This window comes from Vitis riparia, chromosome 8, assembly GCF_004353265.1.
Source record: "Vitis riparia cultivar Riparia Gloire de Montpellier isolate 1030 chromosome 8, EGFV_Vit.rip_1.0, whole genome shotgun sequence".
NCBI lineage: Eukaryota > Viridiplantae > Streptophyta > Magnoliopsida > Vitales > Vitaceae > Vitis > Vitis riparia.
The window spans coordinates 19,413,422-19,431,520 of record NC_048438.1 but is presented as its reverse complement, the minus strand read 5'-3'; the positions used below and the strand labels follow the sequence as shown (position 1 = coordinate 19,431,520).

The window sequence follows — 18,099 nt, the reverse complement described above, 5'->3', positions numbered from 1 at the left end:
TAATACAATGGTGCACATTACCACCCCCCACAAGATTTGAAACCTGGAACCACACTAATCCCACTCCAACTAGACATTGAAAAAGCCAATGCCTGCTGACTATTGGAAGCAGAGAATAAATTATAAGATTTACACACCAATAAGCAAAACACCACTAAGCATCCATTAGATATCAAATATTTTTACCTCAGGATCTGCAAGTATAATATCATCCAAAACAGGACCATTAGAATGTACATCTTGATTCCTGATCTCAGTACTGCTCCACTTTGGCAAGCCAACATTCTGGAAATAACAGCAAAAATTTGATCTAAATGAGCTAGAAAAATAAACATGTAAGCACACATGGTGGAAAAGTAAGCGATTTTTTAATACATACTGAGAGAATGTAACTTAGATCAAGATGTTGAGTTTTCACTAATGAGATATCTCGTGGTCTTAATAGATCCGTTCGTCCAATTACATCATCAAGTTTCTCAAAGCCCAGTTGTGCCAATATGCCTCTAACCTGGACAAAAAAGGTGTATCAACATGAGTACAGAAAATAAACCTATGAGCCTTGAATTATAGGCCAAATTAGCATGGCTATAAATCAGGAGTTCTTTGTTTTTTTGATAGACAAAAGGATAAAATATATTAAAAGCGCCTGAAAAAGGATGCACGCATATGATGTATACAAGTAGCATCATCAGGCAAGCAAAAAGGAAGAAAGAAAACCAAAAACAACCGCCCTCTACCTACTTTGACCTCAACCAATCTATAAAGCCTATCATGGTCAAGGACTAGTAATTTATGTATACTCTAACCCAATACAAAAAGATACATACAATGGAAAATTTGATTGCTTGATCGAACTGTCCAATATATTCAAGTAACCTTCTATTTCTTTCCATCCAGCACGTCCAAAGACACAAAGAGCAGCCTTAGAAGCTTTCTTCTGCTTCTTCCCCACAAAAGAGCCATGCCACCCAAGTCACTCAAAAAATAGAAAAAACCAGCTACCCTAGAATTCTTGCTTTGAAGTGAAAGAGCATATGATCAATTGGCTCTTCTTCCCTTTTAAGTAGCATTTGTTTGGAAAACCATCCCTCTTTTTGAGTTGGTCAAGTGTTTAAATCCTTTCCCATACAGCTTCCCAAGCAAAGAAAGAAACCTAGCTTTGTAGGAACCCAACGGTTCCACACAATGCCAGCAGGAAAAGATTCATTTTTGCCCTAGGTTGATGAAGTGTAATAAGATTTAATAGAGAATTTGCCATACTTGGTTTCCTTCTACTCCAATCTATCCTTCTCATCCCTTTTAATTGAGCTCGATTGCAATTCCCAATCATTGACCCCTTTCCCCAGACCTACTCCCAAATCTCTGCGACCCAAGCATCTTTATCAACGGCTATAAAGAAAAGCACCAGAAAAGATTCTTACAAAGAACTTTTCCCACAAAATTTTACCCTCCTTCCATTACACACTATGAAGTGAGATCTACTTCTAAAGCTCACCTACCCATTTCTAATAGCCTTCCATAATGGCTATAGAATTTAAATCAGGAAAATTTTAGAATTCAGTAAAATCAGTTGGTCTGAATAAACAAAGTGTCAAAATGGGGAAGCAAGCATGAGAACACTAATTCTGTCAAAATAAGAATAAGAAAAAAAAAAGAGAGAGAAAGAAAGAAAGAAAGGTGGCAAGCAGGTGGATTACCTCCTCAGCTACATATAAAAAGAAGTTCACAAGATCACCAGGCACACCAGGAAAACGGGCACGGAGTTCTTCTCTCTGATGTAAATTTGATTAAAGAAAGAAAATAAGACAAACTCATCCAAATATGTTAAGAGAGGGCCACAAGAAATAAAAGCACAATCTAACAAATCAGGCTCTCTAATACCTGACTGGCAACACCAACTGGGCAATTGTTAGTGTGGCAAATGCGGGCCATAACACATCCAGTAGCAATCATTGCCACAGACCCAAACCCGTACTCATCAGCACCCATTGTTGCAGCCATCATGACATCAACTCCACTTTTAAAACCGCCATCAACTCTGAGAATGACCCTCTCTCTGAGTCCATTTTCAATGAGCGTCTGAGGAAGTTTACCAATAAATAAATAAACCTAAAGTATCCTTAAAGGGAAGGAAGAAAGCTATTTCTAATGTTAATTCGCAGGTATTAAATAAACCTGATGTGATTCTGAAAGTCCAAGTTCCCAAGGACCACCAGCATGCTTGATGGAACTTATGGGACTGGCTCCAGTTCCACCATCATGCCCCGATATCTGAAATCAAAATTAGAGATATTAAACACAAATTTGACTCTTCTCAACATATAAGAAGTTTCTAAAATTGAAGAAGGATTAACAGGCTGACTTTCCCATTTGTGTCCAATTGATACTCTTACAGTTTCAGCAAATGCATTAGAAAGGATCAGAAGATATTCAACAAAAAACAAAAAGAAAATTTTTTATTTTTCTAAATGGTATACACACATAAGCATTTTTCTGTCATGGGCAATTACCTGTATGATATCAGCATTACCCTTAGCGACCCCAGAAGCAACTGTGCCAATTCCAGCTTCTGCAACAAGCTTTACAGATACCTTAGCCTTTGGATTGACCTGTTTGTTCAGTAAACATTTGTGATCATTTCATCACAGTTCTGGGTATATATCTATTTTAGGCAGCCCATATGGATGGAATTAAAGCTTTTTTCAGCTGTTGAGAGAAAAATTACCAAACTGTAATTTAAAAAAATAAGCTGACTAATGATCTAGAAAATATCAACCTGATGAAGATCAAAAATCAATTGAGCAAGATCCTCAATAGAATAAATATCATGGTGTGGAGGCGGAGATATAAGTGGAACACCAGGTTTCGAATTTCTCAATCTTGCAATGTATGCACTGACTTTCTTCCCAGGCAATTGACCACCTTCGCCAGGCTTTGCGCCTTGTGCAATTTTGATTTCTAACTGATCAGCATTGGCCAAGAATGTGGGGGTGACACCAAAACGACCAGAAGCAACCTGGAGAAGATGGAATAATATTCTGTGAAGTATTGCTTATAGTAAATGAATAAGTAGAGAAGCTACTGTCTAATAATCTCTTTGGGCTAATTAGGTAGTGTATTTAAACAAATAAGGTAGTGTATCTAAACAAAGGAAAGCACTACCCATCAGCATACTGTAAGTGACACTAGACTTAGCCAAGCACTTGCACTAATGACTCTTTTACTCCTCGTAAGGATTTTTCTGCTTTAATGCAAATGGACAGGACAATATCTGCTGCTGATGTCGCTACTTTCACTTGCATCATTATTTGTTTTGCCACCTTGAGTTGTTTTCATGGCTCTGCTCAACCACATTTATTTTCCACATTGTATGAAGTTACTCTTGAACATCGTCTCTCCAAACACTCTTTTGTTCATTCCAAAATTCCCATCAATCTTTTATTTGTTATTTAGTAACATCTTAATAAATATCATCCGAGTGCATCATTGAGAGGCTAAACCTAGTCTATTGGCAAAAAGGTATACTTAAAATGTTTAGAATTGACTATTCTGAAAACCTTTAACATTTCATATGAGTTTATCTATTCTGGTTGTTTGTAGTTGACCTTTGAATCAATTTGACATCAAGAATGAATTTTTACATGGAAACAATGGAAAGGTTGAATGGGAATCAACCCTCTGGGTATATTGTTTAAAAAGCCACATACCCTCTGTCAGAAGGCTAATTATGTGCTAGAAACAGTCTGCACGGGCTTTATTTAATAAATTCAGTATAATCATGGAAAAATGTAGAAGGGAGAAAATCACCTCTAACCACTCCCAGTTTGTGCAGTAACAGCTAAGTGGTATGATCATGCTGACAATGTTGACAGATGACAATTTTTATGGTAATGATGTGAAAAGTGATGATTTTAAGTCTTATAAGGGTAGATACTTGCACATGAAAGGTCTGGATTGGCTCAGATATTATTCACTGCACATAGAAGTCAGTAGGCCTAGAAATGAGTATCATTGTGACAGAGAAAGCGTGTAGTTGATCTACTAAAGGTGAGAGAGTAAACTTATAAATGACCTTGACAGAGATAGAGATCTTGTGGGAAATTAATATATATAACATTGAAATTGGTGTAATTAACCTGTGCAAAATCCCCCCCAACTATAATAGGAGGCATTAGAATCTTGTACTCTACCAACCACAATCAGCCTCTTTTGGACTTGCTTACTAAATTGGGGATATAAATATATACTAGTGAGGTTTGAACAAATGACCTCTCACCAAACAAGGTTCTGATACCATGTTGAAACTACCAATTTTCTAAAAGCTTAAGCTTGTAGGATTTGAACTTTTGCAAAAGTTCAATAAGGCTATGGTACCTTAGTAATAATATAGATACCAAAACTTATGCAAAAGTTGATAGGTCCAATGATAGTCTTAATAGAAAAACTTAGAAATCGTACATTTGTGTGAGGTGAGTCTAAATAGAAAGACTTAGAGATTGTACATCTATGTGAGGTGACCAAGTAACATGGAAGGGCAAGAAACTAAGGTTGCGTTTGGTTGGGAAAACATTTTCTAAAACAACGTTCTTCCCCATTTTCCTCTTCTTGAAAATGCATTTGATAAAGAAAACTGAAAATTGTTTTTAGAAAATGAAATCGGCAAAATCTTGTTTGTCTTTTAGTTTTCACTGACAAAAAAATGGTGAAAAGAAATATAATTAAAAGTTCATATAATATAAATATCATGGTATGGGATATGTCATTAAAAAGGATAATATTTTTATAATATGTATTGTAATAATAAATATAATTTTATATACTCCATATGTGACCATGTTTGATCTGTTCATTATTTTTTTATTTGTTTACTATCTTTTTTATTTTAAAATAGTTTAATAAGATATTTCAATATGCTTATAGTAAATCAAATAAATTATTATAATATAAAATACATCCACTTATAGTAATACATAGTCTAATAAATAACAAAACATTAATATTGTACTTTTAAGATAATACTTGATTTCAAATATATATGAGATGATGCTTTATTCATATTAATATTTGTTTTACTTTTATATTACGAAAGTCTTTTATTTCATTTTATTCTCTTTTTTGTTTTCAAATTTTTAGAAAACAGTTTTCATTTTTTCATAAGAAAATTTTGGAAACACCAAATTGGCCTTCTCAATTTTTCCATTTTTGAGGTCAATTTTCTAGAAAAAGAAAATGGTAAAATATCATTCAAACTATTTTCAACCCTGATTTCTGTTTTATTTGAACAAACAGGGCTTAAGTGTTGTGAAGAGGCTGTAAAATGAACAGATGTACTTGAGCTTGGCTTCAGTTTGGCTAAGTTAACCGCATGTTTGAGTTCATTCGTAAGTTAATTGTAGTCTTGAAAACTTTCAACAGCATTCAATCAGTACTTGATTATCTTCAAATTGTTTTTCACATAAAGCCTTTTATACTTAGTTTAAAAAAAAAAAAAAAAAAGAGAAGAAAAAAAGAACAGACATGATAATGTATTGATACATCAATTAGGTACTTTTCAAAGAACTTATATATAATTTTCTTCTGAAAATGTATATGTTTGATCAATCACAGAATCATAACAAATTTAGAAACTTTTCCTAGTTTTTCAAAACCACGCGACTCTAACAAACTGAGCCAAACAATTACTGTTCTTGATGAGCTAAGCTTGAACTTTGCTAAACATATTTCAACCAAGTCTGAGATGAGTCTGGGCATTATTAGTTTGTCAATCAAGCCCAGCCCAAAGACCTAAATACTTCACCTGAGCTTGGCTTCTTTTTACCTCATATGAGATGCTATAAAAGAGTCTGTAATAAGAGGAATGTTTCATTAAGCCCCTATCAGGCTGTGGTGCATATTGCCAATAATCCTGTGATCTAAGGGGGAAAAAGCACATCAAGGCTGCTTTTCATGCTGTGAGGGATTATGGGGATGGTTTTGAGTTGGGTCTGTTGAAAGCTATTACAAAGGATAGGGAATTCTTTTGACCTAGTAGATGCTTTTTAGTTGGGCATAATCTCATGATCAAGTTTTCAACTGATAGAAGGCATGGTGGGGGGTATTCTATTAAAGATGGTTTCCCCTCTCTGTTTGAACATGCCTCTCTCAAAAAATGGAAGCTATTGTTGGCCATTGTAATTCCCTTTCTTTGAGATTGTTCCATGATGAGAACAGGTGTTGATGCAAATTTTGTTTCAGTTCATTCGTTTACTGGTTGTCCCAGTAGCAGGAGGATAGTTTGGTGTGGAAGTGTGAGCAGAATGGTCCTTTTCTTCTGCTAAGTCCTAAGAATCCTTAGGTTTGGAATCTTCTTATCCATTTCCCACCAAGGGGAAGTGAGGTTTGAGAGCACATTATAAGATGTCCCTCCTTGCAACAGAAAGGGGTCAGCTAATCATATTCAAATTCATTATGGTCTGAGTCACTTCATCTAGGATCTTTTTGTGCTCTTCCCTCATGGACTTCATGGTTTTTCCTATGGTTAACTAGAGAGTCACTGTTGGCATGGCATGCTATAGTTTTCTGGGTAAGAGGTCAAGGAAGATGTGGAAGTTGGCTCCTTCTGCTTGTTTTGGTGCATTTAGAGAGACGGTAATATCAGAATTTTGAGAAGGTGGAGCAGTCAGATCAGGAACTGAAAGAATTACTTGCTCAAGTTCCTTTTCAGGTGGATCTAGGATTCCTTTGAAGAATGAAAATTTTCTTTGATCTTATCGATGAACTTGGTAGTGGTAAGGAGGAGTTTGGCTTCATCTTTTAATTTTTTTTTTTCTTTCTTGTTTTTATGTTCTTTCAAGTCAGATAATTGAAGATGCTTTTGCAAAAAAAAGGATGGAGGCCAAAGAAATTCTTCTGTTCTATGTAAAAAGGCAGGGGATGATGCATTCTATGCTCTAGCTTGAGGGGGAGTATTATTCATATCATGACAAGTTCTTTGTTGTTTAAATGGTATTTTAGTCATTCACAAGTCTATATGTGATATTAAGAGGATATAGCCGAAGTTGAAGTTGGCTCACAAATCCTTCTCATTTCTTCTTTCATTAGACTCTTTGTTGGATAAAAGCAACATCATGAGATGGATTTGGAGAATCGTATGAACTTGTTCTAAAGCAAAGATTAGTGTCATGACCTGCTTGATAGCACTTGTAGCAGTATCCCCATTTTGAAGACCTTTGAGATGTGGCAGTGTTGGAGAGTACCCATCAACAACATCTGTAAGTGGGCTCCAGCGAATAGGATCCTGGACAGAAAAAAGGAAGTAAATACCTTTATTTTAGAGTTATGTTTTTTCATGAACTTAATGTAACTAGATCAGACCATAGTTATGCACTAAAAGTTGGCTCCTCAGTAATTGTGCAAGTAAAACAGAATACCTCACCACCTTCTCCTGAGTTAGATTTTCCACCTAATCTATTCATTGCAATGGCAATCGCTTCATGGGTTTCTCTTGAAATAGCTCCAAGTGACATCCCACCAGTGCAGAACCGTTGAACAATGGAAGCAGCAGGTTCAACTTTTCCCAACGGAATTGGGGAACGGTCACTTTTAAACTCAAGAAGATCACGAAGAACCTATGGATAAAATAGCAAAATATATGTTAGCATCAGATTATTTATTTCTTACTATTAAGAATACTAATGATTTCAAACCCACATTCACAGGTCGATTAGCCAAATGCTGCTGATAAACCGAAAATGCACTTTCACTTTTCTGGCGAACAGCTTTGTGAAGCAGCTTCGACATTTCAGGGTTGTTTCCATGATATTCCCCTTTCAAAAGTAGGACAAATAATTCTTTAGCATTCTTTGATGTAGTGCAAACACCAAAGTTCATGTATAGATATACATATATATATCATGCTTAAAACTTTTTTTCAGAAAATGGTCAAGCATAATAAATATTTGCAAACACTATAAAGTTAAATCCTAAAAGCCAGTAAACTTTAGATCGGGACAGGAAAAAGAAACAATCATTAAACTAAAACAAAATGATAATATCTTTTTTTTTCTTTTTCAGATAGGCTAAAACAAAATGATAAAAAATTGGATACAAATTTATGAAAACAGGTTGCATTTGAACTTAAAATGAGATAACTGTTCTCTTTCTTTTATTTATTTATGTATGGATAATTTATAAGATATACTACTGAGAAATGACAGGAAATATATGAGAGAGGGAGAGGAAGAGAGAGAGAGAGGTCTATCATTAAAACAAAGAAGACAAAGGAGAAGAAAAACCTTTTATGTAGGTAGCCCTATCTATTCCTTCTTAGCATGGCTTTAAGATCCTTACCAGGAGGGAAGGAATTTTCTACAAGACTTATTTATCTATACAATGTTGCTTCCACCTCACAGTTGAAAAACAAATAGCTGACCATGGTCAAACTTTACTACCATCCGGACGAAATAAGGCCTCTCGAACTCCCAGTGTCCTAAAGGAGAAATAAAGGCTTTTGATACAATTGCAAATCCATAGGGTCAAGCGTGACTTTTATTTTCTTTTCCATTTTTCCTGCTGTAGGTGAATGGGCTATATACCAAAAAGGCACATAACAACTAAAGGAGAAATAAGGGATTTTGATACAATTGCAAGTCCATATGGTCAAGCATGATTTTTCTTTTCTTTTCCATTTTTCCTGCTGTAGATGAATTGGCTATATACTAAAAAGGCACATAATAAAACAGGTGCATAACCTAGGTACATGTGATCAAAAGCAACAATCCAGATCAATCCTCTACCTTCTCCAACATATCTATGAAATTTAATAAAGACAATGTTCAACCCTCTGAGAGCCCCTCTAATCAAGGGCAAACTCAAACCTCTCCAATCCAACAAAATTCTTCTACCCTCTATTCATTCCAAATGCACCAAGAAAGGCATAAAGGGCCATCCTGCTTACCTTCTTCCTATCCTAGCCAATAAAATTACCCTGCCAAGCAACCAATGTGTTTTTTATGCTACGACACAAGATCCAAGACATTAAAAACAAGGCAAAAATTAACAAATGCAAACTACAAGTACACCTGCAGGGAAGGAAAATATGATGGGTGGATTCCTCCATTTGCTTGACATGCAACAACAGTTCACCAGAATCCCCAACCACTTCTCATAAGTTGAGTGGTTATCAGGATTTCCCCCCATACTGCTTCCCAAGCAAAGAACCCCATGCTAGAAAGAACACCAGAACCCAGTACCCCAATGGCTCGTTGAAAATTGCGTTATTTTAGGAGATTTGATGTAGTTAATTTTGTTATTTTAGAGAGCTAAATTTAGGACTGTGATCTGTAATTCAAATTTAATTTTCTATTCTAGAGTAGATTGACAACCGTATAGTCTCCTATTTGAATATGTCTCGTGTAGCCTATAAATATCAGATTGTATTCTTCAAATCATAATAGAAAAAATAGATTCAGTCCATTTCTGTTTTCAGCTCTCTAGCTGGAAACAGAGAAAAGCCTCCTGATGCAAAAACTTGATGAAGCGCTTCAACAAGAAACACTCTGATTTAGAAATAAAACACACCAGCCAATCTCCTCTTCCACCAAAGACCATAACAGAATGAAAGGGCTACAGAAACAACTCCACCAACTCCAATTAGCAATCAGCGAAAAATCCACAGGAATCTTGGATTCCAATGACCTCGACCCCCTCCTTCCCTTCTCACAACAACTCAAAACATCCAAGCACTTTTGCTAGCAGCCAAACTGAACAAAACTGAAAAGTGATCTTTCAAAGCCAACTCCCCACACCAACGTCATGCCAAAATTTAGTTATGGAACCAATGGACAACTTTCCTCCATACATGGACTTTTCCACAGCCTCAACAGATGTAAGGGCTTCTTTGTTTAACAAAATATTATTACAGCAATAAATAAGTTTCTCCTCAAAATCATGAGAATCTTTTAGCAACATTTCAGTAATTTTGTCACAAAATTACAGCATTTCAATTAAAACTTGAAGAAATTGTATGAATTACAACTCAAGCCAGCATAGCAATCCATGTATTCCTATATTGATTTTCATACAATTTCAAATGGATTTTGGTATCCAGAAAACAGAATTAATCTGTACAAGAACATACAATTTAGTTATGCAATTTTTAAACTCCAGCTTTTAGGAAATATATACATTTGACAACACATACCTCCTGGTCTGAACTGTATAAACCCAAAATTTTCTAGTCTTTTAGCTGTATCCTCAGAGAAAGCCTTCACCCAAAAGGATAGAGTCTCCCTTGCAAGCTGTAGTAAAGAAAAGATTTGGAAAGACCAAAGTCATCAAACAATTCAAAACTCAACAGAATTGTAACAACCTGAAAAATTGTTTAAAATATTAAAATAAATTCACAAACAACTCAAGAACCAAGTTGTATATTATTTCCACAAGAAGCCCACCAAGTAATAATAAACTAATACAATTGAACAATTCACATCTCCCTTCCTAGGTTAAGATTAGAAACAAGCATATTACCTATAGTGATTGTTCTCCAAGCAAATCTATGTGAAACACAAAGATTTTGTTTGGTAAATGGACTTGATGATTTGATATAAACAAATGACTTAATTTAAGCCAGTAAAGGTATTAAGTATGTTCAGTAAATAATTTAATAATACTACTAAAAGACAAGATTAACTTAAAAGTAAAAAGTTAGAAGAAAATAATTTTTCTGAATCCACTATAGTTTTGTGTCCTCATTGCTTAAAACTCTCAAATTCTCATCATCTCTCTACCACAACCATCAGTTCTTTCCTCTTTTTTTCTAAATCTAAAATCTCCCACAATTGTCAACTCTTTCCAATTTAGACGGTTTCAAAAAAATTTTAACTTTACCAAACAGCCTTAATGGTTAAAAGTAAAAATTAAGTAATGTGCTTTAAGTCAACAAATTAAAGCAAAATCAGATTAAGTTGTCTTAAATCGAATAGATAATCCCCCTGACAAAAAGTTTAAAGGTTTAAAATAAGTCTAAAAATTAAGTAATGTGCTTTAAGTCAACAAATTAAAGCAAAATCAGATTAAGTTGTCTTAAATCAAATAAATAGTCCCCCTGAAAAAGTTCAAAGGTTTAAAATAAGTCTACTAACAATCAAAGGTAATTAAACTATGAAAGGCCACCAACATCATCCACCAAGAAGTTCATGAGTCACTATAAGCCCGAACAGGCCAACAATGGACTCCTTGATTTCTAAGGTCAGACTGGAGGTACAAATTGTTTATATTAGTAGTTTACAAGAAAAATTGAGCTGGGCTGCATATTTGGACAAGATTGATTTTTATTTAGATAAGGAAAAAAAAACCAATACGTGAAAGGTTATATAGAAAAGAAGGATGGGAGATCCTTCCAAGACTTGGACAAAATTATTCTAAGAGTTCCTAAATTTTCTATGCAGAGCATATGACCAACCAATCTCTAAAATCAGTAATACCTTCTTAGCTCAAAGTATCATGCAAGAAGACATGTGTATCATTATCTCAAGGAATTTTGCCAATGAGGTGATCGATTTTTGGCAAAAGAGAAACGAGAAAGGGCTGATCTGTAAATTGGACATTGAGAAAGCCTACGACAGCATTAATTGGAACTTTCTCATGAAAATTCTGGTCAAAATGGGTTTTGGGTCGCGGTGGGTGGAGTGGATTTGGTGGTGCATCTCAACCGCCAAATTTTCAGTCATGATCAACGGGGTGCCGGCTGGTTTCTTTTCAAATTCTAAGGGGCTAAGACAAGGAGATCCCCTTTCCCCGTATCTTTTTGTGTTGGGAATGGAAGTTCTTAGTATCCTAATTAGAAGGGCGGTTGAAGGGGGCTTCGTTTTAGGCTGCAGATTGCGGGGGAGAGGGGAAGAGGAGATGACAGTTTCCCACCTTCTCTTTGCTGATGACACGATCATTTTTTGTGAAGCTAGCAAAGAGCAAGTGTCCGCCCTAAGCTGGATTTTGGCGTGGTTTGAGGCGGCTTCCGGTCTTAGAATTAATCTTGATAAAAGTGTCCTAATTCCAGTGGGTGAGGTGGAAGACATTGAGGAGCTGGCTGTGGAACTTGGCTGTAAAGTGGGAGTGCTGCCCACTGTTTATCTAGGGCTGCCCCTTGGAGTTCATCATAAAGCTGCCTCCATTTGGGATGGAGTGGAAGAGAGAATGAGAAGGAGATTAGCTCAGTGGAAAAAACAGTATATTTCAAAGGGAGGGCATATCACCTTAATCAAGTGCACTATGGCCAGCCTTCCTATCTACAATATGTCCCTTTTTCGTATGCCGAAAAGTGTTGTAAAGAGGCTTGAAAAACTACAAAGGGACTTTCTTTGGGGAGGGGGCAGCTTGGAGAGGAAGGCCCATTTAATTAAGTGGGAGGTGGTGTGCACTAGAAGGGAGAAGGGTGGCCTTGGTATTCGGAAGATTGACTCCCTGAACAAAGCTTTGTTGGGTAAATGGGTTTGGAGATTTGCAATTGAAAAGGATAATCTTTGGAGGCTAATGATTGGGGTGAAATATGGTCAGGAAGAGCTTGGGTGGAGAACCAAAGAAGCCCGAGGTACTTATGGAGTGGGGGTTTGGAAGGAGATTATGAAGGAAGCAAAGTGGTGTTGGGAAAATACAAAGTTTAAGGTAGGGAAAGGGACTAGAGTGAAATTCTGGTCAGATCAGTGGTGTGGGGATGAGAGGTTGTCCCACTCTTTTCCCCTATTGCATGAGATGGCGGTCGACAGGAATGCAACGGTTAATGAGATGTGGGATCATAGCAATGGTTCAGGAGGTTGGAATCTTAGATTCCATAGAGATTTTAATGATTGGGAGCTGGACGTGATTAGAGGATTGCTTATTATGCTCAGGGACTTCAAGCTATCTTCAGAAGAGGATGTGGTGCTTTGGAAAGGGGGGGGGCCATGGGAGGTACGGGGTGAAGGATGCCTACAACAAGCTGGTTGTTGTCAATGCTGGTGATTTTCCGTATAGAGGCGTTTGGGTGGATAAGGTCCCAACCAAAGTGGCGTTTTTTGCTTGGGAAGCCGCGTGGGGAAGATTCTGACCTTGGATAGGCTTCAAAAATGGGGATGGCAATTTCCTAACCGATGTTTTTTGTGTGGGTGTGAAGAGGAGAGTGTAAATCATATTCTCTTGCATTGTATAGTGGTAAGGGCCTTATGGGAAATTATTTTTGCCCTAGTGGGGGTTCAGTGGGTGTTCCCAGAGTTGGTGAAGGAGGCGTTATTAAGTTGGAAGGGCCCCTTTGTGGGGAAGAAGAGGAAAAAAATTTGGAATTCTATACCATTGTGTATTTTTTGGACGGTATGGAAGGAAAGAAATAGGTTAGCCTTTAAGGGAGGGGTTTTAAATATACAGAAACTCAAAAATTCTTTTGTTTGTACCTTGTGGAGTTGGGCTAGGGTGTACATTGGAGAGGAGTCCTCTTCACTCTTAGGTTTTTTGGAGTGGCTAGCGGCCACTTAGGGAGGGTAAGGGTGCTTGTTTTTTTGTGCTCTTTTTGAGGCAAATTGTATACGTCCTGTATGCTTGGTGGCCTTTGCCCTTTAATATATTCATGATATTTATCAAAAAAAAAAATTATCTCAAGGAATTTTGAGAACCCACAACAAATTTTGGGGTGAAGAAAAAAACATATAAGGTACTAAATTGTGTATGTCATATTTACTTACAGCTGTATACTTGATAACAAACCATGGGGAAATTTACAGGCTTCTTATCCTAGCAAAATAGACTTCAATACTTTAGCTGCTGTGCTTGGCTGCATCATTGCAGTACTATGGAGAAATTTACAGGTTTTTTTATCCTAGTAAAAGAGTTTTCAATACTGTAGCTCTTGTGCATAGCTGCATGGTTGCAGTAATTATATTTCAAAACTTCTTATTTCTCAAAGCAATACCACTTCACTTATCACTTATGGAATAAATTTCCACACTGTAAATATTTTCCAATTGTAAATCGGATACAAAATATTAACATCAATTGCATAAAGAGCATTTGTATTCTTAAATAAAGAAAAAGCATAATATCATAAAGGAAATCCAATAGTCTGATCTTACAAGAGTTTTATCTGAATGATTTCAATCTTAAATCTCACAGAATGTCATATTCCTCAGTTTTTTTTTCTGAGAATGGAAATACCACCAAATAAAACCTTAAAGTTAAGGCCAATTGCTTCATTTTGTTATGTTTCTTACCTCGTCAAGGGTCAATCCACCAATACTAGATACACTTCCACAAAATGCAAGATCGACAACCTCCCTTCCTAATCCATAAATCTCAAATATCTGGGCCCCACAATAACTAAGCACAAGAAAATGGAAAGAGGATGTCTCAGTTAGCTTGAAAAGAAGAAGAGAAATCATAGAAGGAAAATCATAGTTGTAAACTGACAAAATAATATACAACACGGAAGGTGTGAAGAACATGGCAAGTAAAACAATTAGGATTTGGATAACATACCTAGAAAGTAATGAGATACCCATTTTTGAAAGAATTTTGAGAAGACCAGACTGAACTGCCTGGAATGATATCAAACAATCAGCATCTTGTAATCAACATATGGAATTAAATGATGATAGATATTTCTCCATTACACCAAATGATGAGCAAAAGTTTGACAAGCCTTAATGCCAGAATTTAAAAAAGCGATGTCAGGAAAAAAAAATTTATATAATTCCAATAGTTTCAAGATTTTTCAATGAGTTTCAAATGTGTATATATGTGTATAAAACAATATATGAAGGCAACCTTGTAGATGAATATGCCAAATGTGCTTGATAAAAAAGGAGCAAAAGTTGACATCATGATTATTTTCTTATAGAGGTTTGGGGAAATCTGTTAAAGGCATGACTCTTTGACAAATTGCTTTTCTCACTTTGCTTCGAATTGTGTGGAGAGAAAGAAATGCTAAAATCTTTGAGCGTAAGTGGAGATCATCAAAGACTTTGTGGAATCCACTTCACTTTTATTCCTCTTTTTGGGTCTTTTGTACTATGCTTTTTAAGGCATTCCTCTCAATGCTATTCAACTCAATTGGTTCTTGTAGTGTAGATAAAAAGGGACAGGGAAACATTGGGAGGAGCTTAGTCAACATCCTTGTACATTATTATGTGGATGTAACCTTTTTGCATAAGCCTCCTCAAATAGTAGAGGTGTTCAATTATTTTTTTATTAGGCTTTTGTATTTGTGGGGAAGACTCATCATCCTTCTCATGTTCCGTTTAACTATAACTAATACATCTTTTGCTTCTAATAAAAAATAATAAAAAAAGGTTCTCCACACAAACTTCCCTTGTTGACTCAACACTCTTATGTATACCCCTAATATATTTCCTAAATTTTCATTAGTTTCCACTTTTTCTCAATCTTCCAAAAAAATATAAAAAATTTGGGTTTCAACTTAGACCATTTGTGAAGAACAGTTTTCAGTCAATGGCAAGAATTTTATTATCCTTTGCAAACATCTGATGTAAATTTGTAGAGCATAATACGGTGTCATATCTCAATGCTACTTGAAGACTACACTCTCATGTCCCAGTGAAATAAAGTTTGACTGTTAGCATGTTTTCTAATCATCTGTCTACATGTCTGCTACCTATATTTCTTTCCTAATGCATGAACCATCAAGCCCCAGATATAATTATAAGCCTAAAAAGTACCAGCTATATATTGCAAATCAGCAGGTCCTGTGAATCCCAGAAGACACAACATATGAACCTTGAGGGTACATATGATAAATGGAATTAAATAAGACTGCAGGGAAAAATACATATATATCTTTAGGAACTTGAGAAAATACAGTTTCCTATTTAAATTCACATAGTAACATATGAAATTTATTTTAGACAATGCTTTATGGCCATGCTGATGTGGAACAATAATGCAATTCAATAATGAAGGACCCAAAGGGCATGCTTAAGAGAAAGAAATTATCTAGGGGAAAATATGCAAAAATTGAGGAAATGAAATTATATGGAACATAAAGGTGGAATACATTTGCATGGTTTGCTAATCATAAAAATTCAGTCCAGAAAATAGTAATAATCTAAAATGATAAAAAAAGAACTAGATCCTCTCAATTATATAAGTTGACAGTCAGATGACTGTCAACAAAAATTCAAACCCTTTGCAAAGCAACTAAAACTAAACAAGAATTGCTTCTATGACCTGGACATTAAGGGATTAAAATTATAAAATTGGTATGTTATTGCCATAGGCAAGCAAGAGAAAATAAATAAAGAACACCAAAAAAGGGGATGCAACCCTAGCATACACAGGAGGTATACATGGAGCACCCTGTCAAGGCTAAAAAACAAAGGGCCTGACCAAAGGGGCCTTAGACCCCACCATATCTAGGCAGTGACTTGGTTGGGTTCAACCTGACCAATCCAAGCTCATCCTGACATTTGGATTGGCTTGGACAACCTTTTTCCCCCTTTTCAAATCAGAGCTGAGTTAGAAAAATAGTAACATGGGAAGGCTTAGCTTTGTTTCACGTGTTTGCAATCAAAGTTGAACATGCAAGCCAATATATATAGCACTCAAGAGTCAAGACCCACACAAATCAGAAGAATCAAACTTAAGCTTGGTTGAAGACAAAGCTCCAAGTTTCTTCAATTTGCCTCCTCATTTCAGGATCTAATTTTTGTGTTTCCAGACCAAACAATCATATCATCATTGATCCTCACACAGAACAATTTGTCTCAAAGCAGCTTTCTCAATCTTAGAAAACAGAGAGAATCCAGAGCCATGCTGCAGCTGCCGAGAGAATCACCATCAACCTAGCAACTACTATGGCCTATACTCTTATTGTCTCCATGATTTGAATGCATTCTAGCTATCATCATAAATTTGGTTGCAAGTGACTAATTTCTCATCTTCACTCTCTATTTGCCTATGCTTTTCTTAGAAGGATGCTAGATTGTTGAGAACATGAAAAGAAGAAAAATCTAAGTTGTAACCATAGCCAAACTCAAACTTCACCCAAGTTCAAAAAAATTACTCTAAGTTGGGTTCAGGTTGACCACTTCAGGTTGGAGATTGAGTTCAGTTGGCTTCAGGCAAAACCTCTTAAAGGTTGGGTTGGAATTGGGTTGATTACCAACCCAACCCAACAGGCCATGTTGCATCCCTAGCCATATCAAGAAAAATCCATGGAAGTTATAAAGAGAAGACAGGTTTCAGGGAAATATTTTTCAACTTTAGGATAATGGAGTAATTTGATCCCTTGAAGAGCATAGAACTTATCCTGTTATCCAACTGACTAAAACCTTGAATTGCCAAAATTAAAATCACTAAACATGTAAGGAAATGAAATAGAGCCAACAAGTTTCTGCAGTATTTGAAAATAAAAAACAAAAGAAAAAAATTTAAGGAATGAAGATTCAAACTATTCCCTTAAAACACCACATTGCCACTTCTATGGAAAACACTGAAACCATGTGGAATCTATTAGAGCCACTAGGACAAACTGTTAAAATATTATTCTGAATCAGCCAAATGAAAATTTCAGATTGTCAAACAGCTTCCAATATTCACTTAAACTCTTGTAAGATTCAGAATCCAAAATACCACAACAAAATCAAAGGTCCTGAGAACAGAGATATTCCATCCATGTTTAAAACATACATAAATGCCTGATTTTCTACAAATGAAAAACAAATCAAGCTATCGGCATTCAGTATTGTTGAAATTTGGCATTCAAAGTTAGGGTTTTAATTTAGGAAAGTATTTTAGGAATAAAAAAGGAGAGATCATTTAGGATGATTCAGTTTCCTAATTTTAGGAGAGAATCAAGCTAGATTGATATTTTCTTATTCAGTCATTTGTGTGTATATATGTGTATGGTGTGTACCTAAAAAATCAATAAAAGGAATTTAGAAATTCTTCATGGTATCAGAGCCAGTTTTCTGAAACCCTAATCCCTTCTGGCTACCTCTTATTCAAGTCATCATTCATTCCGGCCAAATCTCTCTGGCCATCTCTCAATCCGACCATCTCTCTCTCTGGCCATCTTTCATTCCGGTCATCAGTCCCTGTTCTCATAGCCAAGGGAGAAAACACTTTCCGGTCGGTCAAATC

General features: G+C 35.9%; 1 protein-coding gene across 1 annotated transcript in view; it reads right to left on the bottom strand.

Annotated features, from left to right (window-relative positions):
* Positions 1-18,099, bottom strand: part of LOC117920766 (ferredoxin-dependent glutamate synthase, chloroplastic) — a 58,180-nt gene that overhangs the window by 3,770 nt on the left and 36,311 nt on the right. The window contains exons 15-27 of the mRNA XM_034838378.1: positions 14,479-14,537; positions 14,214-14,319; positions 10,181-10,277; positions 7,690-7,805; positions 7,410-7,607; positions 7,166-7,276; positions 2,777-3,016; positions 2,511-2,609; positions 2,176-2,271; positions 1,882-2,079; positions 1,698-1,772; positions 380-508; positions 187-285 (exon numbers count right to left, since the gene is read on the bottom strand). Coding sequence (XP_034694269.1) covers positions 187-285; positions 380-508; positions 1,698-1,772; positions 1,882-2,079; positions 2,176-2,271; positions 2,511-2,609; positions 2,777-3,016; positions 7,166-7,276; positions 7,410-7,607; positions 7,690-7,805; positions 10,181-10,277; positions 14,214-14,319; positions 14,479-14,537 — 1,623 coding nt within the window. The remainder of the gene's footprint in view (positions 1-186; positions 286-379; positions 509-1,697; positions 1,773-1,881; positions 2,080-2,175; positions 2,272-2,510; positions 2,610-2,776; positions 3,017-7,165; positions 7,277-7,409; positions 7,608-7,689; positions 7,806-10,180; positions 10,278-14,213; positions 14,320-14,478; positions 14,538-18,099) is intronic.